The 21692-nt window shown below is 38.5% G+C and overlaps 1 protein-coding gene and 1 long non-coding RNA gene across 2 annotated transcripts in view; one reads left to right on the forward strand and one right to left on the reverse strand.

The window, feature by feature from the left end:
• The window catches only part of LOC134004709 (uncharacterized), a 478899-nt gene that overhangs the window by 300832 nt on the left and 156375 nt on the right, over positions 1-21692 (forward strand). The window lies entirely within an intron of this gene.
• Positions 1-21692, reverse strand: part of pmepa1 (prostate transmembrane protein, androgen induced 1) — a 55538-nt gene that overhangs the window by 13627 nt on the left and 20219 nt on the right. Inside the window, exons 2-5 of the mRNA XM_062416522.1 lie at positions 5691-5845; positions 2021-2074; positions 1268-1626; positions 8-49 (exon numbers count right to left, since the gene is read on the reverse strand). Coding sequence (XP_062272506.1) covers positions 8-49; positions 1268-1626; positions 2021-2074; positions 5691-5845 — 610 coding nt within the window. The remainder of the gene's footprint in view (positions 1-7; positions 50-1267; positions 1627-2020; positions 2075-5690; positions 5846-21692) is intronic.

Raw genomic sequence — 21692 nt, forward strand, 5'->3', positions numbered from 1 at the left:
TTCTAACACGCTGATGCCTGGATGGACGCTGGGAGGAGGGGCCTGCAAACTGGGAAGAAACCAATAGAGATACATAAGACTGATGGGAAACGACACCAGCTGTAGAAGCAGGAAAATGATAATGAAGTTCTTACACTGTACCGACTCCAATAGGAACCTTTCAGGAGCCTAGAAACCATTTTAGTAACTCAGGAATTAGGGCCCTATAATAATATAATTAACACTATACTGTCTAAATCATATTTGATTGTTTTTTGAGAGCTCTACATCATCAGTGTTATCATTTATTTCCTCAGAAACTTGATGTATAAGATCAGATACATGTAGTGCACAGATAAACCAATGCAGTGTTGAACTTCCAGATGTATCAAATATAGTATAAAATAAAACTCATATATGCAAAGTGTTATTTAATTATTTTTTAAATTACATACTTGTCAAAAGGTCCAATAAACTCTCCACTTTCAAAAAATTAGAATTTTTTAGCTATTATTTGATGGTTCAGGCTATACAGGGTGAAGGTATCGACCGAAACTGGTACTGGTATTGTAATTCTTTAAATGATAACCAGTCCTATGAGGAACATTACCTGAATTTTGACCAAAGGAACAAGGTTTTAAATTTAGTATATAAGCCCAAAACATTCACTAGTCTGGTTGTAGGACTTTTTAATGACTCTGGAACTACTGGAGTTGAGTTTAACGTCACTGATCGCCTCGCAGCTGCTACTACTAACCGCCGTTCAGACAGTAAACAGTGAAAGCAAACACTGCCGGTAACTAGAGGAGTCTATAAAGTGAAATAAAAAGGAAGAGAAATTGTGTGCGAACAAGAGACAGATAGAGATAGAGATCAAGAGAGGGCAGTAATCAAGAGATAGAACTGTGAAATGTATTTTCTATTTGATTCAGCACTAAAACTGAAATAACCATAAAACTATCAGCAGATCATCTCTCAGAAGTTTATGTCTTTTTTTTTCCATCTTTCTTTTTTTCTCCTTTATAATTCAGTAAATCCATTCAAACACTGACATCACAGTTAATACAATGACTGAAAACTGCATTTTAACATCACTGTGATTCGTTTTTATACATTATCGCTGTCATCACGTCACCATTTATAATCTTTGATAGAAAAAGGGGGGACTTGGACATCATTTTAAAAAGTAGTCGTTCAACTTGTTAGAAAAACACTACTGAAGCGATATTATAATGATCATTTATCGGTTATCTCGAACACAACACATGACTGACATCTTGTTTGTTACCTGGCCTGCAGACAGGAGTTGGAGGGGTCGAGGGGGAGGGAGTCGAACACTGTTCGGTTAGGCGGGGCTCTGACCGACTCGCGGTTCAGCTCCATCTGTTGCTCCGGGTCTCTGAGCTGCAGGGTGCAGGGGCCTTGGTACGGCGGGGGCTCCTCCCCGTCTGAGAGGGAGATGGTGGGGGGTAGATCGATGAGGCTCTGGGGCAGGTAGGGGTACGTCGGCTGGAAGCGACTCGGGGCGTACGTGTGCTGGAAGCGCTGGGACTGCAGAGGAGGCTGCGGCTGGGCGTGCTGAGGCTCCCGCTGTAGGTAGGAGGAGGGGACCCCTCGGTCCGGGGCGCGGGGGTTATACACCTGGTGCTGCATGAGGAACAACAACAAATTATTAATTATTAATGCTGAGTCATACTGTGTAACATTTATTTATTTATTTGGTAACTTCCGTAAACATCCAAAATAGCCTCCCCATGCTTCTCAATTTTTTATATATAGACTTTTTGGAAAATGTTTTACCCTAGACTGGTGAGGAACCATATATGGTAACTTAATTTACCTTGATTTGCAACATAAAAATGAAACATTTTGAAAAAAGTCAAAAAAAGCAAAAAAGTCATCCCCCAATAACTCTCTAGGGTTGTAATTTCCAAGTATTTCAATGAATGCCCCATAAAGGGTTAACTTTTGTTCTTGGTAAGTTTTTCAGATTTTTACTTAAATCAAACTCACACTACATGCTTGTTTAAGTAAAACTCACCTCATTGAGACCACTGCTTGTCCCCGTACCATCAGAAGACCACAGACTTCCCTCCTGTGAGACAAAGAGAATACAAGCCTTAATACACCTAATTAAATCTCTATTTTATTATTATTATTGAGTCATTTTACTTCTATTTAAACTAATTGAATAGATAATTGGAATTTCATGTCAATAATGATCCTTAAAACAATGCATATAAATGCAGACAGAGAGTAGTACATGTACCATATTCATGCAAATACCAATTAATACACTATACATACACTCTAATTGACGCTTTTTATAGATGTATGTATTCCAGAAATGGATGTTTCATTTTGTTTTATGGTGACACACGGCAGAAAGCATCTACCAGCAGACATGAATCAAGCTGTGACTTTAACATGTTATCACCAATTATCAAATACAGCATGAAAAGTCTTGTTTCCGTTTGAACATTTGTGTGCACAGAGATAAAAAGAAAGAAAAAACACAGGAATGAGCAGAGAGAGCAACATCAGTCATTTAAACCTTAAAATGTTCAGACTTTTGGAGATAATAAGAGTCCAGAGCATGCCACCTGTTGTGTGACGGCTCTGTCACATGCTGAGTCAGTCCACAGTTATCAAGAACACAACACACTCCTTTTAGTCCCCAAAAAAGGTTGCACAGTATTTGGGAACAGAGCTTAAAGAGCCACATATTCAAAAGAAGATATATTTCCATAACCTATCTTCTCGCATTGGAGGGAATCATTAAAAACCTTTTTTTCCTGCCAAAGACCTGACATTTAATAAAGCTAAATTTAGCGTGTTAAAAGCATTATCTGCCAATTTTTTTGGGAAGACAGGCTGCAGCTGATGAGGAAAAAGATGCTAAATTTGATAAATGTGCAGACTCAGTTGGGTGCTTCCTGTTTCTTAGCAACTGTAAAACAGTTGGACAATTTTTTTCCAGCTGTGAGCAGCTGTTGTGTTCATTTGCTGCACAGTTGGGCGACTGCACACATCCAAATCACATTTAAAATGTAAAACCGCACTTTAAAATTGATTAGGATGTTGTCATTTCAAAGCACTTCTTACTTTTGTTGTTTTCTTTAATGTGTGTAAAAAACTACAGAGACACAACATTGTATATTGTATTGTTTGGTTAATATTCGTCCACTAGAGGGCTCCAGTGGTGCACAACACACTTATTACTACAATATATATTATTTTTATTTTTATTTTCACTGTCTTGTATTTAAGTCTCAGTGACTCTTATTCCTGCTTTACACATTTATTTTCTTAAATTTCCTTTTTTTATCTTTTAAAAAAAAATCTTTATATATCTTTGTTGGGCAGTCAATCTCATATTATATTTTATATTTTAGTTTTAATTAGATTTAAATGTTTTAACATACAGAAATAAAAATGTCAGAATAGGAGAAGAATAAATTATATTTTCCAAAATGCCGAGCAAGTGAATTAACACACACACACAAAAACACACACATCCATCATAACCTTTTGCCTAATTTTTATCACATAGATTAAAATAAATTTCATCTAATTAACGACCAAAATAACATTAAACAGCTGTATTGTCACACTGGTGGCTCCAGTCAGTTAGCATCAGTCTACTTAAACCTAAAACCGACCCGACAATCCACTAAGTCATGAACTTGGACAGATTTCTTCCCCACAGTGAACACATCACTGCGGTGGATACTGAATAATTTGTGATGCCTTCAGGGTCACAGCTCACAATGAGGAGAAACAACAACAGTAGCAGCTCTTCATTTCGGTTACTTTTTCACCTTTTATGCAGGTTTTTTTTCTTTGATGATGTGATGACACTTTCTTCTGAATGCCTGTCTGACCGCATGTGTGTCAGTGTGTCTAATCTAATTTAACTAGAGCAGTGACTCCCCTGAGCTTATCAGGAACTCTGTGTGTCTGTGGGTGTGTGTGTATGTCTGTGGGGGTGTGTGTGTGTATGTCTGTGGGTGTGTGTGTGTGTGTCTGTGGGTGTGTGTGTGTGTGTGTCTGTGGGTGTGTGTGTGTGTGTGTGTGTGTGTCTGTGGGTGTGTGTGGATGTCTGTGTGTGTGTATGTGCAGGTTTATGCTTCATCCTTTACTCATCTTACTTGTAGACTGGAGCCACACACACACACATTAGTGATTCAGTAGCAGGTGATTCAGGGAGCACAAGTGAAGTCATATGTTTGCAGAAGCCTCAGGTGCAAGTCAATGTGTATGCGTGTGTGTGTGTGTGTGTGTGTGTGTGTGTGTGTGTGTGTGTGTGTGTGTGTGTGTTTGTGCGTGACCATGTGTGTGTGTGTGTGTCTTGAAACAGTCACTGCCGCCGTGTTTCTTGATGAAGAAGTGAGTCAGTGTGTTAGCGTTAGCCTGCAGCAGCGTTTAATCACTGTGATCACATGCTGTCAGTCTCTTCAAACCGTGTTTGGCTGATGATTCTCTTTCATTAAGAAATGTCTTCAATGCTCATTTCCTGCACAGGATGCCACATGAGGATGAATAACTACAATCACCACATCCATGTCAACATATAGTAACGCCATTGTTTTCATCATCATCATCATTTGTATAAATCTACTCTGTTCTCATGCTGTCCTACATATATATCTCATATCTGACCTTAATACATAATTACATCATGTAGTTATTTTATATGTTTCTATAGAGATATTTTAGTCTGTAGGCCAATTAACTAACATTATATTACAATTAAGGTGTTATTATTTCTCTCATTCATGATTAAATACATGCTGCTGTTTATATGTAATGTCCTTTAGCTTTGAGTTTTGATATCCTGCTTTATTTTTCTGCGTTGCATAAAAGTCTACCATGAAAACTTGTTAAATATGTGATATTTATTTATCTTTTCAGCTCATCTTAAAGCTTTAGTTACTTCTCAATAGGCAGTACTCCTCTGGCAAGTATTTCCCATTATTTAGACAGCCAATTTTCAAAATGTAGGCCACTTTGGTAAAATATCTTGGTGTAAATCATCAGACAGCTATCTGATCACATTTACTTACATAGAAATGCAGGTGTAAATGTACCTGAGGTGACACAAGTTCCATTATTTACACTTTCTTACAAAGTCATAAAGTAGTTAAGTTAATTGTAATGTATTTTCTATCTGATATGTCCTTTTTTATTTAGATCAAATCATTTAATGGTACTTTTAAACCTCTGTTGTTTTAAAAATACTCTGTAAATAAACTGAGGTGAACTCCAGTAAAGTCCTCTGAAAGCACGAAGCTCACATTCTTTGATATTTTAATTTGAGTGGAGCAGAGGAGCTGAACACTGATCTGATTTCTAAAATGTCATGTGAACAAGACGTCTGGTTTCTGTGGAAAGGAGAAGATGCATCCGCCCAGTCATAAGTAATTTAATCAAAAAGTCTGACGAAAACTGAAACTGACACCTGGGAGCCTCTGTGAGTAGGAGGAAGTTTCGAAACTCAACGTCTGACTGCTTATTAACCTGATTTTTCCCAGAGGCAGCCTGGGTTTACTGCGTTGCATTTCAGTTCCCTCTGAAAACAGAGTTGTCACATGAAGAGAAAAAGATGGAAGCAAACACGTCCCCTATGACTTTTTCTAAATCTGTAAAAACCCATCATAGATCAGATATGAAACAGCATGGACACAGCACTGATAGATAGATTGACTTACATTGGCCAGCGGCAGGTGTCTCCTGCGTGCCGGAGCGTGTCTGGAGAGCAGCGAGCGTGCTGACAGGCGGTAGTGGTTCAGCAGGCAGGTGATGACCACCACCATCACCATCATCACCACCACGATCACCAGGATCTGGACGAACTCCAGCTGGGCTGCAATGACACAAAAACACACACCGATTACTTCACTTGTTATCACTCAGCCTGAAGTGAAAATGATTGTTTAAAGTCTTCTGGAGCTTCTGGAGGAGCTTCGGCTAAAAAGAGAGAAAAATGACCCAGATGATGTCATAGTGATGTCAATATTTTTATCTCGGCTACAGATTGGTGCAGTTTTTTAACAGGGAGCTCGGTTTTCTGTAGCTTTAACATGAGCGTTTCCCATTTAGGGCGAGTCTAATGAACAGATATCATGCAAAATGACATTTGAAATAATATAAAACACATAAAATAGAACTAAAATCTGGTGGCACTTTTAGTTATTTTGGTGGTTGAACTTTTCTATCTTGCTTCTATCTTGACAATTATGTTTTTATTTGTATCTAAACCTTAATGAAACTTTCTAATCCTAATATAATTATGTTAGTTTTATTGTTTCTGTCGTTGTTTGGACCCCAGTAAGAGTAGCGACCAATCTGTGGAAGGATCCAAATAAAGAATAACGATACTTATACTTATGTATAAATGTATAATGTTAGTTTTGGTCGTTCTCTTTGGATTTGTTGGTAAAAATAAATCATTAAAAAACACACAAAGACCTAAAGTGTGTGTTAAAGCAGCCGTTAACTCATAAAATGGTGTCTGGCTGTAAATGAATAAACTGTGAAATGTACACAGAACAAAGTCTGTATGTTTCTGTCTTGTGAGACAGAAAAAAAAAGGCTTTCAGACAGAGTCCAGACAGAGATGTAGTCCTTATGTAGAGGTCACACACACACACACACACACACACACACACACACACACACACACACACACACACACACACACACACACACACACACACACACACACACACACACACACACACACACATACACAGCTAGACCAGACAGACAGGGCAAGCTTTGTTTAGAGACAGTCTGCTCTAAACCCCCCACTTCTACCACCACCACCACCAGCACCACCCGCAACCACGCACACACACACACACACACACACACACACACACACACACACACACACACACACACACACACACACACACACACACACACACACACACACACACCACACCCACGCACACAGAGCCTTTTTTCTCACACTCTTTTTTTTTTCACAGGGAGCAGGCATAGGTCAGGGCCAAGTCAGACAGAGGAACATAAAGTAGCCTGCAGAAACACACACTCTCTCACACATTCTCACACGCTCACACACACACACACACACACACACACACACACACACACACACACACACACACACACACACACACACACACACACACACACACACACACACACACACACTGTTTTCCAGACAGTTCACACCAGTTCTCACAGTGCTGTTATGTCCCAGCTAACCATTACAAAGCATGAAGGAGACGCAGAGATAGAGAGAGAGAGAGACGGTCATGTGACTGTGATAACTCATTCATAAAATTCTACAAATTTAACCACAGACACATGATTCTTATCAAACTGGTTATTAAACTGGTTTAACCGGTTCATGTAACTTCCACTGAAGCCTAACATCAAAAAATGGCAAATGAGGGTGACTTGATACAAAAACACTAGTCACCCTTATAAACAAACACACACACACACACGCACACACACGCACACACAGGTCCAGCAGGCCTTAAAAGCAAGCATCAAAATTCAGAGGAGCTCTGAGTCACTTTCCTGTTTCACACGCTATTGCTGCAGAAGCAAAACGTCTGAATGAAAGAAGGTTGGACGCCACCTTCATCTTCACCTTTTATTTCACCAACTCGAGTTTCTGAATTGAACATCACTCCACTAAATGACTCAATTCATGACATATAAATACATCTTTAGAGCAAACTCCAACTTGACTATTAGAGCAGAGCTACAGCTCCCAGAAACATGTTGTCAATCTTCCAAATTAAGCAGCCCAAACCACATTTTCCAAACACCCAGAGTCTATATGCTCAAGGTGAGAAGTGTGGTTCAAATCCTCGTCAACTGTATTGATTTATGTCGCAATAAACATTCTTTTTAACGGCTTTATTAAGAGTTTAACTTTTTTTTTTACTAATGATTATAGATCAGTTATGAGTCTTTTTTAGCTGCAGATCATCTATAAAACTGCTCCAATTAACAAACTTTAACTTTATCTTCTAGAGTAGAGCTGCAGGAGACTGTGTTAAAAGAAATCAATAAAAAAAATCTATTTATTAGTATCATTAACGACTCCAAACCTGCTGAATCGATGTTAAAATTAAAGTCTATTGGCCTCTTAATGACTTACTTTACTTTAACACACATTTTCTGCAGCTTTGATAGCTTATTATTAGCGAATAAGAAACCAAAGAGCATTAAGTGATGGATTAGTAATGTTTATGACGGCGTTATTATCAATCAGAAAGAGATTTATATGAACAGGAAGCCCAAAAGTTGCCCAAAGTGACAGATTCAACAGTCAAACACTTAGAAATATTACATTTATAAGGTTAAAAAACAAAGAGAAGCTGCAGAAACTTAAGAATATTGTGAATTTTTGCTTTATAAATGACAACAAATCATTAAAATAGCTCATTTTCTGTGAATCAACTAATTGCTTAATTGGCTAATTGTTCTGGATAACTCTACAGGGATAAACAACAACATTTAAAGATAGATTTACTTCTGTAATCTGCAGCAGTATCCATCCTCTATCCATACTGTATGAAACACATCAACATACAGGGGAAATTAAAGCCAAAAATGTGCCAAACTCACCGCACAGTTGCGTCTGAACACAGTTGTCATGGTTGTGACTCCCTGGTGAAGGCTGCATACTCTCACTTTGCTCTACAGGATCAAGAGTTGAGTAGATTTGTTTTATATTCCAGTGATTATAACCACAAATCTTCTCCCCGAGAGACAGTTAACGAGCTCAAATGAAACAAAAAAGGAAGAAAAAAAAGAAAATCTAAAAAACAAAAACTTCCCTCTGCAGTAATAAAGTCCCAAACTACATGTCCTGCCTGCGGATGCTCCACCACCGCGTGTGTCCTCTCCGGCTGACACACACACTCTGAGGCTGGACCAAGCTTTGTCTCTCACTTTTTCTCACGCGCATTCCCACACACCGTCCAGACACACACACAAACACATTGAGGAAACAGCTGACCAGACCCCTACTGCACCCCCCTCCCCCCTCACTTCCACAACAACCACCACCAAATAGCTGTGAACAAAAGGGGTCAACGTGAGGGAGGAGGGAGAAAGGGGGGGGGGGGGAAGAGGAAAAAAGAGACAGAGAACAGGGAGAGAAAAGAAGAGGGGGAGTGGTGGGAGCGTCTGGGAGAGACAGATGGGTCAGAGGGCCGGGCAGAATAATGATGAGACAGAGACGAGGCTGAGAGGGCTGAGAGGGGAGGGACAGTCTGAAGCTTCAACTTCTCATTATTATTATTATATAGAAAAATAACAAAAAAATCGAGTGAGGATTTAAAGCAATAAACTTTAGAGAAAACTCATCTGTGGATCAATATGTGCAAAGACATCATAACCTTTCATGTGTCCTCAGTAGATCTGTGCTGCTTCATGCTTCTCTAGCTTGTTGTGCTACATATATCAACCTGTCTGACTTGTCCTACGTTGTAAATTCCTTGACCTGACCTCTTGTTTTTAATAGGCTTTTTGGACAATAATGAAGGTCTAAAGCACAGAAGAGTACGATATATGTTCTACACAAGCATACAAGGGTGTGATAAATACTAGGAATGTCGGCCAAATATCGGTATCGGCTGATATTTCAATGTTAAAATGAAAATCTATTGGCTCTTAATGATTTACTAACATACATTTTCTGCAGCTTTAATGTCTTATTAACAAATGTAAAACCAAACAGCATTTAGTAATGGATTAATAACGTTAATGACTGCGTTATAATCGAACAGAAAGAGATTTTTATGACCAGGAAACCCAAAAGTTGTCCAAAGTGACAGTCGAAAACTTAAAAAATATTAAATTTAGCAGCAGATTCTCACATTTAAGAAGCTGAACTGAAGAACATTTCAGTTCTCCATAAAGCAGCAAGATAAATAAACTTTCCAGAGCCACATTAAAACCCTACAAGTGCTGAGACATTAAAAATATTTTCTGTGGAATATTCCTTTAGTGACTACTCCATGTGAAAGGAACACATTTCCCCTTTTTTTAATGACAAAATCACTGAGAAAGCTGAATAGTATTGGGAAACTGTGGATTATTTTGCTGTTTGTGTTCTTCTAAGCTGCCAAACATTCAAAACTAATACAAATAAAACAGAGGAAAAGGGATATAAAGGAAAATAGGATATAAAGAGCATTAAGCATATTAATCAGAAATGTAGTAATGTAAGTAACATGATAAGGATGTACAGGATGACCCAGGATGAAGGCTAGGTGTGTTTTTAATATGTGTTGAAATACAGAAAATATGTTGAATAGTTACAGAGAGAAATTCATTTAAATATAAGTTAGATGAGTGAGGAGGTTTAGGAGTCTGTGTCTGAGTCTATTTTCAGCTGTAAAAAACATGACGGGTTAATGTGTGAACTGTTGCTTAGTTAGCATGACGCACAAACACACACACGCACACACACACACGCACACACACACACGCTGAGTATGAGTAAACTGAAGTTATTGAGTTCATCAGACAGTCGCATGGTCGCCACTTCCAATTTTTCCACTTGTACTTTTGATTTTAGAAATATTTTAGTTATTATTACTTCAATTCAACATGTTAAAGAAAGAAAGAAAGACTTCAGGAAGAATGGAAGGAAAGAAAGGGAGCAAGGAGAGAATTAAAGAAAACTGTTAGAAGCTAAAAGAAACTTGAGACACTTGAACACACCGTGATGCCGACCTCGCCATCTGTGTGAAGACACTCGGAGGCCTTAAGGACAAATTTCAAACTTAAGGCGGTTTGACTAATCGGAGACAAAAAGCTCCAGTTGTCACCATATTGGAGAAAAAGTTCATCTTTGGGTCAGTAGTTAATGTTAGGATAAGAGTGTAGTTGTTATATGACTCCAGGAAGTTAATATAAGTCTATGCAATGTCCCCAAAAGTGAGCATGATCCATGTGTGTGTGTGTGTGTGTGTGTGTGTGTGTGTGTGTGTGTGTGTGTGTGTGTGTGTGTGTGTGTGTGTGTGTGACAGCTTGTCTGTCTCTCTCTGTTTGGTCAGCTGGCAGTGAACTCCATCCGTCTATCTTCCTTCCTTCCTTTCTTTTTCTATTTTTTTTCTTCTATCTTTTCAAATTAATACGTAGTCATAGTTACGTTATTAAAAAATGATGATATATTTAATCAACTAATAACAATACTGAGGAACTTGTCACTGATTCTTACTGAAAACTTTACTTCTGTGTGTTTTCATTACTTTCAAGCTGCCAAAGACTCTCCTGCAAAGCTGCAACTAACCATTTTTATCAAGTAATCTATCAATGATTTTTTATCAATTAATTGAGTCATTTATTCTATAAAATGGTGAAAAATGTGAATCCCTGTTATCCAAAGCCAAATGCTGAACCTAACATGTCTTGTTTTGTCTCTACTGACAGTCCACAACCTAAAGATATTCAGATTTAATGTCATTGAGGACTAAAAAAAACATAAAATATTCACATTTAAGAAGCTGGAACCAGAGATTTTTCATATGTTTTACTTAAAAAATGACTCAAAACAACTAATTGACTAACTAACCTTAACTCTAATCATTGCAGCTCTACTGTCAGTGAACTAGAGAGAAAAAAAGAGCTTCTTCTTCTCTAGTTTTGATTTCACTTGAGATGTTTGCTTGTTGAGAATCCAATGTTTATTTTTTCTTCTCTTTCTTTCTTTTCTTTCCTCAAAAATCTGCCTAACTTTACATGTTGTTTCCTTTTCTTCTACAGCTGCAGGAAGAAGCACATCTGGAAGTAGTGACAAACAGTAAATGATGACATGATGGCTCTGATCCAGCTGCAGTATGTTTACAATGTGATAACTCTGTTCCCTGCTGGCTGCATTAATGTATCTGAATGAAGATGTTTGTTTTTTTCATTAGAAGTTACAACATGAGTCACTTTTATTACATTTTTCTTCCAGTTTCGGAGTCTTACATTCTTTGACAAGTAATTACACGCTGAATTTATGGCTTTTTTTTTATTGGTTATTGCTTCAGTCATCACAGCGTGTGACAGGTGTGTCGCAATACGGAGGAAATGTAAGTTGTTTCCATTCAGCTTCTTGGATTTGATGAGTCATAATTCAAGAAAAATACTTAAAAAATAAAAAAAAACACACACTGAGCAGCTGACTGTGTGTGTGTGTGTGTGTGTGTGTGTGTGTGTGTGTGTGTCTCCCAGCCTGCAGTGCAACTTGTCAGCTCCCAAATGGGGAGGTCAGCGGATCAGTCAGCAGACCTCCCTCCCTTCCTCCCTCCCTCCTCGTTCTTGTCCTCTCTCATTTTTCACGCTCTCCTTTTCTCTCTCTATTACTTCTTCCTTGTCTTTCACTTCCTCCTTTTCTCTCTCCTCGCTCCTTCTACGCTGCAGACTAACAGAAAAAGTCAGTCTCTCATGTTTCCATCCAGATGTTTTTTTTTTTGCACATCATGAGCATATTTCCAAAAGAAGGTGCAACAAGATTACATAATAATATTGATCCACATTTTTTCCCCTTTCAGCTAAGCAGAAAAACATGCTTGGGTGCATTTTTTTAGCTTATTTTTCATGCTTATTCATAGCTTAAAAACACTTAAAAACAAATGCAAATGCTCTTTCTTCTATGTCTCCTTCCTTAGCCACTCCACCTCCTTCTCTTCTTCCTTTCCCTTTCAATTTCCGAAGCTTTTTTGGCATGACAACATTATTCTAACACCGTCGAAGCAAATATGGTGCACAGACGCAACCAGTGAAAAACATCCTTAAGGCCAAAACACGTTTCAACGAGGATACACAATAACATGTTTGGGTTTTTTTTCTAGGATACTGAAAAGAGGTTTCGGAGGTGTGTAAATTCCAGGATGTCTGCAACATCCTACGTTTCTGCCAAACTGGAAAGAAAATAATGACTTTAACTGCACAATTTTTCACATATTTTATAAATAACTGCATCCAGAAATACTGAAGCTAAAAGTCAAAGCCTGAAAAGATCTGGGGAAAAAAACGAAATTATTTGGCTTTATAGGTTTGTGTAGGCTTGTCTTGCTATTCTATTCTTGATTCAGGCCTCATTTCTCACTAAAAGCGACACTGTGGACGCCTCACATGCTCGTATTACACGCTGCTGCTGCTGCTGCTGCTGCTACTGCTGGTTTAGACACCCTTTAGAAAAAAAACAACCAGACTGGCCAATCAAAACTCAGGACTGATATCTGTCCTTTGCACCTTCCTCAGACAGCTGACTCAGCGACTTTAAATCTTTTCCTCTCTGGTTAAGACACAAGACTTACTGGAAGTTAAAGGGGCATTGCAACAGTTTTACTGGGTTATCTCACACTACAATTTTATAACAGAGACTTTGTTACAAGACAATGACAGATGTGAGTGTTAAGAAAGATTTACAGTTTTTAGAGCTTGACCCATGACAATGAGGAACTAAAACGTCAGCCTCTACTACATCAACTTTGACTGTATAGACGGATAGATAGATAACTTTATTCATCCCCAGAGGGAAATGAAATAGCAGCCAGGTATGATAAACCTCAATGAAAACAACAACAGGTAAACATAAGGTACACAGTAGAGGTTCAGTTCACGTTTTCAGTGTGTTAAAGTTTGAATTTAAATAATGAGCTAAGTTTGAATTATATTAAATACATAAATAAATAAGGTGTAGACAAACTCACTTCTTAACATAATGAAAATAATAAAATGGTATAGGATAGGATAGGATAGGATAGGATAGGATAGGATAGGATAGGATAGGATAGGATAGGATAGGATAGGCCAGGCTAGGATAGGATAGGATAGGATAGGATAGGATAGGATAGGATAGGATAGGATAGGATAGGAGAGGACAGGATGGGATGGGATGGGATAGGATAGGATGGGATGGGATAGGATAGGCCAGGGCTAGGATAGGATAGGATAGGATAGGATAGGCCAGGCTAGGATAGGATAGGATAGGATAGGATAGGATAGGATAGGATAGGATAGGATAGGATGGGATGGGATGGGACATGATAGGATGGGATGGGATAGGATAGGATAGGATAGGATAAGATAGGATAGGATAGGATAGGATAGGATAGGATAGGATAGGATGGGATGGGATGGGATGGGATGGGATGGGATGGGATGGGATAGGATAGGATAGGATAGGATGGGATAGGCCAGGCTAGGATAGGATAGGATAGGATAGGATAGGATAGGATAGGATAGGATAGGATAGGCCAGGCTAGGATAGGATAGGATAGGATAGGATAGGATAGGATAGGATAGGATGGGATGGGACATGATAGGATGGGATGGGATAGGATAGGATAGGATAGGATAAGATAGGATAGGATAGGATAGGATAGGATAGGATAGGATGGGATGGGATGGGATGGGATGGGATGGGATGGGATAGGATAGGATAGGATAGGATAGGCCAGGCTAGGATAGGATAGGATAGGATAGGATAGGATAGGCCAGGATAGGATAGGATAGGATATGATAGGATAGGATAGGATAGGATAGGATAGGATAGGATAGGATAGGATGGGATGGGACATGATAGGATGGGATGGGATAGGATAGGATAGGATAGGATAAGATAGGATAGGATAGGATAGGATAGGATAGGATAGGATAGGATAGGATGGGATGGGATGGGATGGGATGGGATGGGATAGGATAGGATAGGATAGGATGGGATAGAACAGAATAGGATGAGATAGGATCAAATAGGATAGTATAGCATAGGATAGGATAGGATGGGATGGGATGGGATGGGATAGGATATGATAGGATATGATAGGAAATGATAGGATATGATAGGATATGATGGGATGGGATGGGATAGAATAGAATAGGATGAGATAGGATAGGATAGGATAGGATAGGATGGGATGGGATGGGATAGGATAGGATAGGATAACTGTATAGACTAGAGCTGAAGTGATTAGTTGTTTAATCAATTGGTCAATCAAAAGAAAAATAATCTGTTTAGACTTCTTATATTATATATTATACTATGTATAAATTGAATATATTTGGGTATGAAACTGTTAGACAAATCCAGAGCTATGGGAAATAAATGAACAGTTTTTCATTATATTTTATGAACTAAATGATCAATTGAAAAAAATAATTGGTAGATCAATCGATGATGACTCTTCACGTAATACTAAATAAATAAAAAATCTGCCTCTTGTGAGTCTACTAAATTGTTGTAATATCCCTTTAACATTTCGGCTTCAGCTGCGTGCATATTACTGACCTCATCATGTGACACTATTACTCAGAAGTTACATCTCTTTTAAGCTCCTTTGTGCAATTTGGAAGAAAACAACAACATCATATATATAAATAAAAAAAGAAGGCCTTATTAAAATATTTTCACTTTCGCAGTCATGTTGCATGAGAGAAAGAGAGAAAGAGAGAGAGAAAGAGAGAGAGAGACGGAGAGACGGCGGAGCTCTTCCCTCCCTCTGCGGTGTTGTCTAGACAGGAGGAGGCAGCGAGCCTCGCAGGCAGGCAGACACTCCACGGTTAATCTAAAGCAATTAGCTCATTTGTCATCCGCTGCCTGCTCTCCGTCTATCTGCCTCCTCCTCCTGCTGCATTCAGCTAAAAGGTCACAGGCGGTCATTGCCGAGTCAGATGGCTCGGAGAGAGCAGACAGACAGGGGGAGGGAGGAGGGGGTCAGGAGAATGGTGGTGGGAGGAGGAAGAGAGGAGTGAAAAAAAGACGATGATATGCGAGAGGAGGAAGGAAGGAATAGAGACTTGAGAGGAAAGGAAGAAAATGTGGTGGTATAAGGAAAGAAGTTGGAAAGAGAGGAAAAAAAGAGAGAGGGTAGGATGCAGTAGAGGGAGGAGGAAAGGAAAGGAAAGGAAGGAAGAAAAAGAAAGTATGCAAGAGAGAAATTATATGCAAGAGTAGAAAAAAAAAGAAAGCACCTTAAGACTTTAAGAAGGGAACGAAGGAGAAAGATAAGGCTGGAAGTGAAAAAAAAGAAGGTTTAGATAGGAGTGGCAAAAAGAAGAAAGGAAAAGAGAAAAAGAGAAACAAAATAAATGATGAAAAGAGAAGAAAGGGAGAAAGGAAAGGAGAAAAAGGGCAGGAAGAGAGAGAAGCTTGCTAATTCCTCCCTCCTCCCCTTTCTCAGTCCTCGGATGACTCGACAGTCTGGGTAGTCAGAAATAGCACAGACAGCTGTGTGTGTCTATGTGTGAGAGAGAGAGAGTGAGTGTGTGCGTTTGTGTGTGTCTATGTGTGAGAGAGAGAGAGAGAGTGTGTGTGTGTGTGTGTGCATGTGTGTGCATGTGTGTATGTGTGTGTGTGTGGAAGAGAGCGAGAGAGAGGGAGAGAGAGAGAGGGAGAGAGAGAGAGAGAGGGAGAGAGAGGGAGAGAGAGAGAGACTTATAGGTCATAGGTGCACACAATTTGCTTGCCAATTTCCATGAGAAAGGCTATAAAGGGTGGAAGGGGGGGGGGTGCACACACACACACACACACACACACACACACAAGCAAACACACACATACATAGACACACTCTCACACATAGACACACACACACACTCACACTCCCTCTCCATTGACTTTGGAAGCCACGGTCATGGTGCAGCCAACAAGTGTGGGAACTTTGGTCCACAAAACTCCCATTGCCGGTTTCAACAGTGGGAAAATGGAGAGGGTCCTGTGTGTGTGTGTGTGTGTGTGTGTGTGTGTGTGTGTGTGTGTGTGTGTGTGTGTGTGTGTGTGTGTGTGTGTGCGTGCGTGTGTGTGTGTGTGTGTGTGTGTGTGTGTGTAGTGGGGGGGGCTCAATTATCATCCCTCCTCATCTTTCTATCCGACTCCTTTCTGACTCTCATCTTTCACCAGTCTTCAGTCTGAAAAAGGAAACGTCATTTCCAACACGTCTACACGTCTGGTTTGGGACCACACGCGCACACGCAGCACGCACACACACGCACACACGAGCACACACACGCACACACAAGCACACACGAGCACACACGAGCACACACACTGTAGCAGCAGTGGGAGATTTAGATAAGGTACTGTCACAGTGAATGCAGTTTGACTGTTCTGACTGAAACACAGTAAAATGTAATACAATGAACAACTTAAACCAATAGAAAAGCCTGTTTTTATCTAATTCAGTAAATACCTGAAAAATAATTATCATGATATATACATACATTACTTATTTTATATTTATATTATATAAATTATATGTGTTTATATATTTTTTTGCTGTTATTATATTTTTATTTGTATCAATTTGAGCTACATCCCTTATATGAAAGGTTCTCTATAAAGAAAGTTTATTATTATTTTTATTATTATTATCAATATAAAAAATAAATATAAATAATAATAATTATCATTAGTAGAAGTATTATAAAAAATATTATTAATAATATTAATGTATTTTTTTCATTATTGATTAATCTGTCATTTATTTTTTAATTTGAATGCCTTTCTCTTCTATTTGTGAAAATAAATAAATGAATGTTTTTCTGTTTTTTTATTTATTATTTTTTAATAATTGTTATCTATTATTTTGTATTGTTTCATATGCAGAATTATTTTCACTTATTTTTCTGATCTTTTGGCTTGTTTTACCTTATCTTATTTACTGACACTGTGATTATATGTATTATTATTTGTTGCTTTTAATTGGACTCCAGGAAGACGAGCGACCACCTTACGGAAGCTAACGAGGATTGTTTGGTCTATTAAATGTGACAAAATGCTGAAAAATGTCTTTAATCATTTCCCATAAACCCGAGGTGATGCTTTAAATGACTTAACACTTCATACTGGGACATTTTATCACCACACACCTTTCAACAGACTATTCTACATATGTTGTGCCACGTTGAAGAGTCTCCAACACGACGGCGTTCTTGGCTCAACTACATTTTTTATTTTAGTGGCACGACAACGTTCTTGGCTCACGTCCTTACTGGATTACGAGACGCCCCCTGCTGAATGTCAAACATCGAGAACATGTGAAGGAAGGGCATCAATCGTAACGTTATATGTACATCTACTTTATATCAGATGTCAGACTGTATGTACAAAATGTTTAATACATTTCAGAGCTTCCCTTCACACTCATTTATATCCTGTTCAAAGGGCTTCTTCCTCATTATTTCCTACAATCTCTGCAAGTAATTGAAGAGGAAACATGATGAGAATATAGTGTGAGTAGAACATGGTGGAATAAATAGAGTAGATCAGTAGAGAGGAGAGAGGAGAGCGTTGGTCTAAATTTAGCGTGCTAATCCAGGGGACTCCCGTGTTAAACTGTGAGTCCCACCTGGAACGCTAGCTATGCTAACGCTATCAGCGAGTACAGTAGGTCACAGCCTCCGATAGTCGATATTCTGCACGGGTCAGCGTGAAAATGAAAGCGACTCGTATCTCGATAAGTCCTCGTTGTACTGCTGCTGTGACCTTTTGAACCTTTTGACTATGAAAAAAAAGAACGTTTAAAGCATCCCACTTTCATTTGAGATCATTAAAGACTAGTTGAAAAACAACACTGAGGTTGATAATAAGCTTTAAAGTCACTTTAACAAGTTGCTTTTGCCTTATTATCACTTTCTACCTCGTCATGCTGACTCATGACAATGATGTAATGTTATGAAAGGACAGTTTTATTCTCATTGTTGTATTTCTTTCGATGGACTATGTGGTTAGTTTGTAGTTAAAACTTTCATTATCTTGGTCGTATTTGTATTTAGAGCTGCAGTGATCGACAGACGATTAATCGCCATCTGATTTAAACCTTTTATTCTCCTGTTTTTATCTGTCTCATACTCTATTTTAGCTCAATTTAACGTCCAATGTATCACTTTTAGGCACCGTGCATGAACAGCTGATTAGAGCAAAGCATCCCACGTTCATTTGAGATGATTTAAGACTAGTTGCAAACATCACTGAGGTTGATAATAAGCTCTAAAGCCATTTTCATGAGTTAATTTTGCCTTATTTTGAATAATAATACCACCTCACTATTACTTTCTACCTCGTCATGCTGACTCATGAGAATGATGTAATGTTATGAAAGGACAGTTTTATTCTCATTGTTGTGTTTCTTTTAAATGGACTGCGGTTAGATCATAGTTAAAGCTTTCATTATATCTAATAGCTGCAGTGATTAGTCAGAGGATTAGTTAATTCATTGCTGTCTGTTTTAACTTTTTATTCTCCTGATTTGATCTCTTACTCTATTTTAGCTGAATTTAACGTCCAATTTAACACTTTTCATCATGTTTAAGTGTCTTTTTATGTTGCCATGTGTCACTTTTTTATCTTATCCTAACTGTCCTGTTGAAATGTGCTATACAAATTAATTCATCCTGCCTTTTAAATGACTGATTTATCATTTTGAGTATTTTTTTTAAGAAGAAATGCTCAAATTCTCTTATTCCAGCCTTTAAAATGTGAACAATTTCTTGTTTCCTTATTTCTTTATGATAGTAAACTGAATATCTTTGTGGACTTTTTGGAAATTATTCCACATTTTATCCACATCATTGCACCCAACGACTAATTGATTATAATAATGAAAAGATGAATCGATAATGAAAATAATGAGTCAGTTAATTAGTTGCAGCCCTATTTTTTTGCATGTATAATAGTTTCCTTCTGTCTGCCAACTGTTGTCTGGAGCTTTCTGTACTTTATTTTGAAACTGCAATAACTTAAGATATAATTTTCCATCCGAAAACACTTTAGGGCATAAAAATAATGCCGACTTTAAGACGAGAGGAGACAACATCTGTTAATAAATGCTCATAACTTTCACTCTTTTGTTTCACTTCTTTTGTTTCACAGAACAATGCCAATTAGTTGGTGGTCTAACATCTTAAAAATGTACTTTTCCCAAAAATAAAACAGAACATTTAACTTTAAAAGCAATAAAATCACACTGCGTAAATACAATAAGAACATAATCAGTCAGGACAGAGTGACACATTAACCAAAGGTGGCAGCTATGGTTTTCAAATTTTCTAAGAGTTTAAATGTTGTTTTTATTGTAACCACAAACAGCAGTCTGGCTGTGCTTTAAAAAAAAAAAAACATAAAATAAAATAAAGTGAGAATGAAAAGAGAAGTCTGGCTGTGCTGTGCTGTGCGAGGAACACGAGGAACACGAGGAACACGAGGAACAGGAGGAGTATAATGGAGACAAAACGCAGACAAATAGCAAAAATGACACACCTAATGCTGTAATGGACACACAGTCATTAATGTTAACAATGGAAAAAGTGAGAGTGTGTTATGTCTAATACAAATAGAAGAAGACCAGACATACACACACACACACAAGTTTGCACAGCTATCCTTTTTAGGACATAGCACTGCCGAACTGAAACTCAAACCGTAACCTTAATCTAACCTCACTTTAACCAGGAGACCAGGAAATAATGTTTGGCTCCATTAAGACCAGGTTTTGGTTCCCATGAGGAGTACTGGTCCTGACAAGTTCTGTGTTACTGCCGGGAAAAAGTCCAAATGAGGTACTAAACACACATAGACACACACATACACGCACACACACACACACACACACATACACACACACACACAGCTCCTCTGTGTGCGAGCTGACCTGCAGAGCATTCTGTCTGAAACATATGAAAATCAAACCTCATTATCAGCTGCTTGTCTGGCTCTGTGTGTGTGTATGTGTGTGTGTGTGTGTGTGTGTGTGTGTGTGTGTGTGTGTGTGTGTGTGTGTGTGTGTGTGTGTGTGTGTGTGTGTGTGTGAAATGCTCATTAGAATTCTAGCCAGAAGGAGGTAGACTACCCCTGTCGTCTCGCACCCCCGCACACACACCCACAGTCTCACATACACACACACACACACACACACACACAGTCTCACATACACAAACACACACACACACACACAGAGAGTCTCACATACACAAACACACACACTGTTCATTTTAATGTGAAAGAGAGAGGGAAGTCAGACAGAGTCGCACAGAGGAGGTCACATGCAGAGTGCTGTGTGTGTGTGTTTGTGTGTGTGTGTGTGTGTGTGTGTGTGTGTGTGTGTGCATGTGTGTGTGTTTCTGAGTATGATGGCTGTGATCCAGTGTGATACTAGACATAATAGTTATCATTAGCAGTCTGCGGTGGGTGTGTATGCATGCGCGCACACACACACACACACACACACACACACACACACACACACACACACACACACACACACACACACACACACACACAGTAACACATTCACAGTGCATCAGGTTAGTGAGGAAAGTTACTGGTTCAATCCCTTCTGTCTGCAGAGTTAAATGCAGCCAAAGTGCCTTTGAGAAAAGGTGTATGATTATAAAATGTTTATCACAATAATCTATATCACATTTTTTAAGTTTATCTTTATCTTTTTTAGTCTATGAAACATCAGAAAACAGAGAAAAGTGCTAAAGGTCTTCTTGTTTTCTGATAAACAGTCAAAAACTGCTAATTATTCAATTTACTATGTTAAAAAAAAAAGACTTTAAAGACTTTTGAATGAATTTTACTGCCATTTTTGTATTGAACTCTCTTAAAAAAGAGATTAAATAAGATTAAATATACTATTACCTCTTTAAGACTCTGGATATGGAGGCTAGATTCAGAGCTGACTGCTTTGTTGAACATCCAATTCAATGCTATTTGTTGTTGT

The sequence above is a fragment of the Scomber scombrus genome, chromosome 3 (assembly GCF_963691925.1).
Source record: "Scomber scombrus chromosome 3, fScoSco1.1, whole genome shotgun sequence".
Taxonomy (NCBI): domain Eukaryota; kingdom Metazoa; phylum Chordata; class Actinopteri; order Scombriformes; family Scombridae; genus Scomber; species Scomber scombrus.